Genomic DNA, 8,361 nt, shown 5'->3' on the forward strand with positions numbered 1-8,361 from the left:
ACACTGTTAAACTGGGAAATGCTGCATCCTAAACTGGAAAAGATGTTGCAGCTGTGAAGGAGTTAATCTTTTAGATGACATCACCGCCCCATCTGCTCTTTTGCATCATTTCCGATCAGCTCATTACAGCTTTCCAATCTCATCTTCAATATCCTCCCTCTTTCCTGTCTCTCCCTTTCTATTCTTCCTCCTAACTCTCCTCCCCAGCTCCCGGTCTCCTCCCTCTCTATCCCTCCTCCCTTTTTGTCCCATGGACCCATCCCCTTCATTAAGCCCAGTATGAAAGGGGAGTGTCTCGCTGGCAGTCACGGGAGACCCACTCATTCCAGACTCCCCAGCACGCTGACTCCAGCCTGGCCAGAGACACACACACAGCCTTTTCACAAACTGAAGCTCGGAGTGGCGCCTTGATTAATTAAAACTCTGACATGGAGTTTCACAGTGTGAGAAGAACCTTCCATCCGAACCACCTCGGTGAAGAAAAGCAACAGATGCTGGACCTGAACAGGCGCCTGGAGACCTACCTTAGCCGGGTCAAACTTCTGGAGGAGGAAAATGAGCTGCTTGCAAATGAGATAAAAGCTCTGAGATACAACCATCAGGGGGCCCAGAGGAGGAGGGAGGGCCTGTTGGAAGAGCTGCAGCAGGCCAGGCTGGACGTGGAGGCAGCCTGGAGAGAGAGGGTTCTCACTGAGCTGGAGGTTGAGAAGCTCAATGAGGAGCTTCAGGATCTGGAGCTGCAGAGACAGAGGGAGGCCCAAGCCAAAGTGATGGTCAAGACGAAGATGGAGCAAAGCAGGAGGGAGCTGGAGGAGGAGGAGAGAGCACAGATCTGGCTCAGGGAGAAAGTCAGTCAGCTGAAGCATGAGATGAAACATCTAATTCAAACCCACGAGGATGATGTGGCTCACATGGAGGCCAAACTGACCCAATCCAGATCCACAGCACCTCCACTGATGGCTCAAAGGAGCAATCATACTCCAGACCTCCTCAGGATGGGCCAGGAGTTTTCTGAGAAAGCAAACCGAGCGTGGCAGGAGGCCTCAGAGGCCTATCAGGGCCAGATAGCTCAACTAGAAGAGTCGCTCCACCAGACCCAGAGCCACTTGAGTCAAGTCTGCCAGGAAAAACAGGCGAGCCAGCTGAAGCTTCAAGCCCTGGAGAAGGAGATCTCCTCAGCTCAGGATGTCAGGATGCACCTGGAGAAGGCTGTGGCCCAATGCCGAGGGGAGCACCACCAGGAGATCCAGCAGATTCAGGTGAGTGAGACTTACCTGATAGGATGTAAACATCAGTCAAGAGAGATGAGGTAGTCTTGAATTTTTGGCCTTTTCATGTTTTTCTTGCAACATGTTGGAATTAATAAAAACACGTATCTGCTGCAAGCTTCAGCTGACTGCTCAACACTGATGACTATGCAACTAGCATGAATGCTTAAAGGTGTGTGTGTGTGTGTGTGTGTGTGTGTGTGTGTGTGTGTGTGTGTGTGTGTTAGTTTACTGACTTTTTAAAATGTCCTCTTTTACAAAGTTTTTGAAAGAAGCACCTCATTTGGAAACTAAACCGTTTTTAAACTTGCCTTTGGTGGGTCTGTGTGAGAACTGCTGTGGCTGTTAGAGACGTGCAATCAGACAAGATGAGTAAATGAAGAAAAGTGTCTATTTGGAGGAACAAACTACAGCTAATCATAAACTCTCCATGGCAGCTTCAGACGAGAATTTAAAAACGGTCGTTTTTCTGCCGCTGCACAATAATTGGTTACAAAACTTTGGTGTAAAATGTTCTTCATGTAGCATGTAGCATCCTTTTAGCTTCTGGGAATGAAGATTCGAGAATGTTTCACTTGACATCTTTGAGCTCCTTCAGCTTTTTGGTTCATTTAAAATTCGAAAGGAATGAAAACATCTGAAAGCCACTGGAAGCCACGTTTGTGTGAGTCGGGGTTGATCGCATTACTTCTGGGTGACTGTGAGGTCTAAAGGGTGAAGCAACCATTTCTCAGAACTCGTTCCTCGTAGATGACAGACGTGGGAGGGGAAGGTGGGTCTCTTTTAATTCTGGGTTGTTTCAATTAAATTTAGCAACGACTCCAACCACCAAGAATAACAAACAGAAACGGTTCATCTTTGCACGATGACTCCATTTTTGACTTCCTGTTTTTGCAGGAACACTTAGAATGTCTGGAGATGGAGAAGGAGGAGTTGGCCCTGCAGATCAATCACCTGATTCAAGAGAACCGAGGCCTGATGCAGACGAAGATGTCGCTTGGCCTGGAAGTGGCAACATACAGGTACCAGAAAAGCAGAGGGATAATCAGGATCAAAAAAACAAGACCCAAAATAAGCGTATCTTCTGTCAGAATTGTGTTGAATTTGAAAATAAAGACAGGTTTAGGGTTAAGGTAGTTTAAGGAGTTTTTGTTTAATTTTGATAACTACTTATTAGTTTGGACTTAAAAGCGATGACATCACTCAGCCATCAGGTAAAATTAGATATATTTGGGCATGTCACACTTATGTAATGAGATAAACAATTTAAAATGATGCAAGTTTCCATTAGTAACCTCCACTAAGTGACAGCTCTAGCATCAGCCGGTGTTTCACTAAAGTCCCTTATTAGTCATTTCCTGGTTTCGTTTCAAGTAATAATAACTCAAATTTTATCACTATTATGGTGAAAATATAAGACATTTGAGGTTTTGACACAAATCTTTTGTGAACTGTTATGAGTTTAACCCTCTAGCCTAAAAAATCTCTTTATTAGTTCATCCATATCAGCCAAAATGGCTTAAATATAATCAGAATGTGTGATATTATATAAACATTACTGTTTGGTAAATTTTTTTTAACTTTTCCATACTTTATGTACGTGGTTTTTTCCCCATTTATGTCAAGTTTGTGGTAAAAGATAGATTAAAAACTACCCTAATAACTAGTTTACCTGCTAATTAAAGGGTTATAATCTTGTAATTGAAATATTCGTAAGGCATAAATCCTATTGTTAGAATCAAAATTAGTATTTTTTTAAAGTACAAAACAAAATAAAAAAAGTATTTGTAAAACACTTCAGATTTCATAAATGAATAAAACAATGTAAATTGTTATTTTATCACATTTAAAGGAGACAGAAATATGGCTTAATATGACGTTTTGCTCAGAAACAAACACGTGTTCACGTCTGCACCATTCGTCTGGACCAGAGCCCAGCGTCTCCCGCCCTGGACAGACCAACATGTCCATTATGTAGCTCCACAGTGGTGTCTCCTTTCTCGTACTCCCACTCCCCTCCTCCCTAAAGCATTGACCCTCACCCTTTCTCTACAAGCAGCTACCGATTTATGAGCAAGGGGAGTCTAGAGTATCAGAACGGGGGAGAAAGTGGGGAGAGGACACGGCTGGAGGACAAATCTCAGCATCATCCACTCTTCATGAAACTGTTGTTACATTTATTTAAACAACACATTTAGCTTTTTTTGGTCCAAACTGGGTCAGTGCAGATCATTATACATGTCTGTGCTGGAATGAGAGCTGGTGTGTGTGTGTGTGTGTGTGTGTGTGTGTGTGTGCGTGCGTGCGTGCGTGCGTGCGTGTGTGTGTGTGTGTGTGTGTGTGTGTGTGTGTGTGTGTGCGCGCGTGCTCTGCAGATGGCTCCTCAATAGATGGGGCCTTTCTTTTATTACCATAACAACAGACCTCAGTGCAGCACTCCTTTTCCCACCCACAGCTCTGTGTGCAGCATCATGTCTGCCTCCAGATCTTAAATCAAATATTTCATGTGTGCTAAAGGCTGAACAACTTTAAAATGTATTTTCTTTCATCTTCGTGGTTTCCAGAGCTCTGCTGGATTGCGAAAGCCTCGGGGCGGACGCGCTTCTGTCGAATAAACCAAGAAGCGCTTCTATCAGAGGTAATCAGAGTAAACATAGGATCTGCCACTTTACTGCCACATGAATCGACTCCTTTACTCTTTCTTGTACTTTTACTGGTGGTATATTTCCACTTAGCCCGAGTAAAAGCCTCTAGGAGTAGGAGGCATGTTTGATGTGATTTGTGATTGTATTTGTCTTGCTGAGGACCGGTGGAGTGGCTCGATGGAGCAGGCTGAGGCAGACACACTGGGTCCTGTAACATAAGCCACCTACAACAGACCCCAGTGGGTACTGAGCCATATGGCCTCACTTTCCCATATCCTGGACAGCAATGAAAGGAAATGACGATCAATATCTCCCCATTAGTGTTCAAACTCACAGTAGAACATGCGTTTAGTAATGCCTTGGTGCTCCTACCAGTCCTCACACAAGGATCATCTTCTATACACCATCACATAGAATATAAGGCAGGGTTTCATCGCTTATATGGCTTGTTTGTACAAGTAATCGTTGTTACTACAGTAGCTTAGCTCATTGTTTATTCATGACTTCTGTTTTCCACAGATGCAGCTCTGAGCTCTCGTGGGGTTAAAAGGAATTACCAGACCCAGATGTCTGCAAGCCTCAAGACGGCATTCCCCCCATCCGTCTTTGGCGTAATGGGACCCACGGCTACGGAAACACAACTCAGAAGTCAAAAACCTGCAATTTTCAACCAAACTCAGGAGATTTCAAGCATATCCGATAAAGATGCAGCAAAATTGGCTGCATTAGAAAGCCCATGTCTCAAAATAGTCCAGAATGAAGCTGCTGACAGACCTCTGGAGGTTCATGAGAAGGTCGCCTATGCAGAGCCTTCGTTACCTTTGAATGAGGAAGAGGGATCTGCTAAATCCTTAGAAGATGAACAAAAAGAAGTGTGGAACATTGTTGATCCTGTTGAGTCAGTTGTTTGTCAAAAAGTTGAGTCCATCTTCAGCAGTGGACCACCTTCAGATGATGGAGCTGACCTTCATGACTTCACAACACCCAGCCTTATATCGGGCAATTTCCAAGAGAAAGAGGAACCTCACCAAGTCACAGAGGAAGAAGAAACAGTTTTAGACTTGGAGAAAGAAGAAGAAGATGAACAACGGCTCCAGGTCCAAACCGATGCAGGAGATACACAGCAAGCTGACAAAGACGTAGATGATGTTCAAGGAGAAACATCCGATTGTGAAACTGAAGCAATGCTTGAACCAACCGTTGAGTCCAGACCTAGTAGCGTAGAATCTGCAGAATGTGATGAAAACATTTCCAACGAGGAAGTAGCAGTGATGAGAGAAGAACCAAGTACTTCAATGGAAACATACACAGAGGAAGCCGAGGATAAGTTGTATCCAGATGGAGAAGAGATGGACACATGGGACAGCGTCATAGAGAGGAAGGTTGAGGTCAAGATTCAGGACGATGTGAAAAACGAAGATCAAAACCAACATGCTGAGCCAGAAGAAGACATATCAGCAAAAGAACCAGAGGAAGAGGTCAGGGAAGCTCATCATAACGAAAGCATGGCTCCTTCAATGATGATCATGAGAGCAGAAGATGAACAAGTCACCATGTTGGACCAAGAGCTTGCTCCACCTGCAGAAAAAGAAGAAGAACACGATGAAGAGGACTCTCAGAATGTGTCTGTGTCCTGGAGGACGGAGCTGGAGGGCGACAGCTATGCTCAAGAAAACACTCTGGCCGACACTCGCCCCCTGATCCGATACAAGAGCGACGACACAGATGCCAACACGCTAGCGTCACACGTCGACGAGAGCGAGTCCAGCGAAGGTGAGCAGGAACGAAAAATGGAAGAGGCAGGAATCGGAGCGTGGAGTGATGGCAAGTCAAAGGCCTTTGGGACCATGGAGGATCTGTGTGAGGAAGTGGAAGAGGAAACTATGGATGAAGAATATAATCTGGGATACACCCATGCTGAAGACAGGGACATCAGCCAAGGTTCAATAGTGAGTGAGGACGTTTCACTGTTGAATGAGGAGAAGCTGAAGAACACTGGAGAGGAACCTTCCGGAAAAGAAACAGAAGATGTGGAAAGGAGTAATGTAGACCTTGGAGAGGAACAGGAACTAGAGATGTGGCCAGCTCATATCTTCAGTGCTGATTTAGTGCAGCAGCAAGTCAGAGATAAACTCCTAAAAACGGACAATGATTCTGTTGAGGTGAACGAGCCAGTGGAGGCTGAAAGAGCGAGTGACTCGTCGTCAAGTGAGCTTGGGATAAGTTTAAACTGTGAACATGCTTTAAAGGAAGATCAAGCTTCAGACAAACAGCTCTTTAGAGATCCAAATGCAGACATGAATCAAACAAATAGTGTGGAGGAAGACCAAGTCCAAGTCCAAAACGAAGCTCAGGAAACTTTGAATGAGTCAAAGAATGGAGAAGAAGACGAAGACAACAGATCCATGGTGCCTCATGCTGATGTGGATCTTTCCAGTCCGACAGATTTCAAAGATTTAATAGAAACCCCAAACCCACAGGATCCAAACTTTGTGTTCTTGGTACCAGCAGAGGACAAAAGCCAGGAGGATCTAACAGCCTCCCCTGAAATCCCAGAGCAAACATTTAGTAAGTCCCAGGAACACGTCTCTGAGGACTTTCACATGCTTCCTGATCCTCCAGAAACAGCTGATTGGGAAGTCCTGGAAAACCCAAAGCAGCAGTTTGACATCAGAGACCAGAACCAGGATGATGACGATATGCTAGAATCAGCTGATGATGATGTAATAAACCCAGAAGAGCCTGCTGAAATGTCCCCTGACGATGCACCTGATGAAAACGACATCTTCATTGTGAAAGATGCAACAGGTGAGCTTTTCCCCTCTGAGGTGAAGAAGGATTTCTGGGTGTCCTCCTTGGAGAGCGGAGCCTCTTATGAACCAGAGGATTCTCACATGGAACCCTCGGAGCAATCAAACAAAAATCAAGGATTTACTGACAACCAGGTTAGTGAGAGTTTGGAAAACTCAGCGGTGGTAAATGGTAACTCCGAGTTCGATGCTGAGGCGTCTAAAGCCAAAGCTGCTGTGAAGGAGCAGGAACAAAAGAACGTGTTGTTCTATTCTGAGGAATCTGAAGGTGAGGCTGAATCATGGTCCTCCGGAGAAGAAGAAGAATGTAGAGAAGAGCTAGATCAGTCTTTAGATGCTGAACACATCTGTTAGAGGTTTTCACGTTTTAGCCTTACTGCATTTCTTAGATCTGTATCCAGCGTGCCAACTATTTTAAAATCTTTTATCTTAACCTGACCTTTTACTAAACTTTCTTCTCCCTAAACGTTCAAACGTTAGTCTTTTACTGTACATCTTCAGGAGTTTGTGTGCTTGCATGAAGGAAAAGCATGAAAGAACAAAGCTTTTCATTTGGAAGTCAAAACAGGTATTGATCAGTTAATCGGAGTCTAAAATAAAATCGATGAGACCTAAGGGGGAGTATTTTATTGTTGTAGTGACACCAGGCAATTATTCCTTTTGTCGTTGCATGTTTTACTCAATGGTTTTAATTTCCCTTCTGTAATGATCAAACTGTGGTATATTTACAGTAGAAGAATAAACCGTAGACTCCTAAATGTGCTGAGTCATGTTTGAAATGTTTGCGTCTCTCATTCCTGCACGGTTCATCCATGCATTTAATTAAATCTTCTCTGCAAACATATCAATAAGTCATGTTCTAATTCTGACATGACTTTGTGTTCTTAATAGAATCAATTTCAAACGCACTGATCAGTCTTCCAGCACAGAAAAGCACATTTAGCATGTCTGCTAATTAGCATTACGCTTGTTTATACAGCAACCCAGCAAATGCACACACCTATAAAAGACAAATGAGTTGAAATATAGTTGAATCTTTTTATTTTTTTAAAAAGCATATAGAAAATTAAAACATTTTTCTATTTCTAGCCGTGAATTTGTAGAAAATGGCCAAATTGATTTTTACAAGTTGCTTTTTAATCATGACAACAGATTTTCAGGTTTTCTGTCATTTGTTGTTTCTACAGATTTAAAATGAACCAATGACTGATAAATCACATTAGTAAATATGAAGATGAAACAATGAAAATGTATTTCATGCAAATTAATAGTTTTGATTTCAATTCCATAAAGAAATAAAGAAAATAGCTGGTGAGACTTTTAAAGCAACAAGCTCTCTGACTCAGAACATTTACATCCTTAAGGTCAAGAAAACAGCTGCTTGGAACCTTCCAACAACATCCATCTATCTATCCTCTGGGATTTGATAAGAGAGGCTGTGTGTATGTGTGTGTGTGTGTGTGTGTGTGTGTGTGTGTGTGTGTGTGTGTGTGTGTGTGTGTGTGTGTGTGTGTGTGTGTGTGTGTGTGTGTGTGTGTGTGTGTGTGTGTGTGTGTTTACACACACAGCGACTTGGAAACAAATCAGTTTAAGTGACCTTGCAGCAACAGACTCAACAAAGCGTCACTGGAGTCTCCT

General features: G+C 43.4%; 1 protein-coding gene across 1 annotated transcript; it reads left to right on the forward strand.

The window, feature by feature from the left end:
• Positions 1–304: 304 nt before the first annotated feature.
• On the forward strand, positions 305–7,481 carry nes (nestin). Its single transcript, XM_015949942.3, has 4 exons — positions 305–1,259; positions 2,166–2,290; positions 3,833–3,906; positions 4,433–7,481. The coding sequence occupies exons 1-4, from the start codon at positions 429–431 to the stop codon at positions 7,075–7,077; spliced, it is 3,675 nt and encodes a 1,224-aa protein (XP_015805428.3). The 5' UTR covers positions 305–428; the 3' UTR covers positions 7,078–7,481.
• The last annotated feature ends 880 nt before the right edge of the window (positions 7,482–8,361 follow it).

This window comes from Nothobranchius furzeri, chromosome 5 (assembly GCF_043380555.1).
Source record: "Nothobranchius furzeri strain GRZ-AD chromosome 5, NfurGRZ-RIMD1, whole genome shotgun sequence".
Taxonomy (NCBI): domain Eukaryota; kingdom Metazoa; phylum Chordata; class Actinopteri; order Cyprinodontiformes; family Nothobranchiidae; genus Nothobranchius; species Nothobranchius furzeri.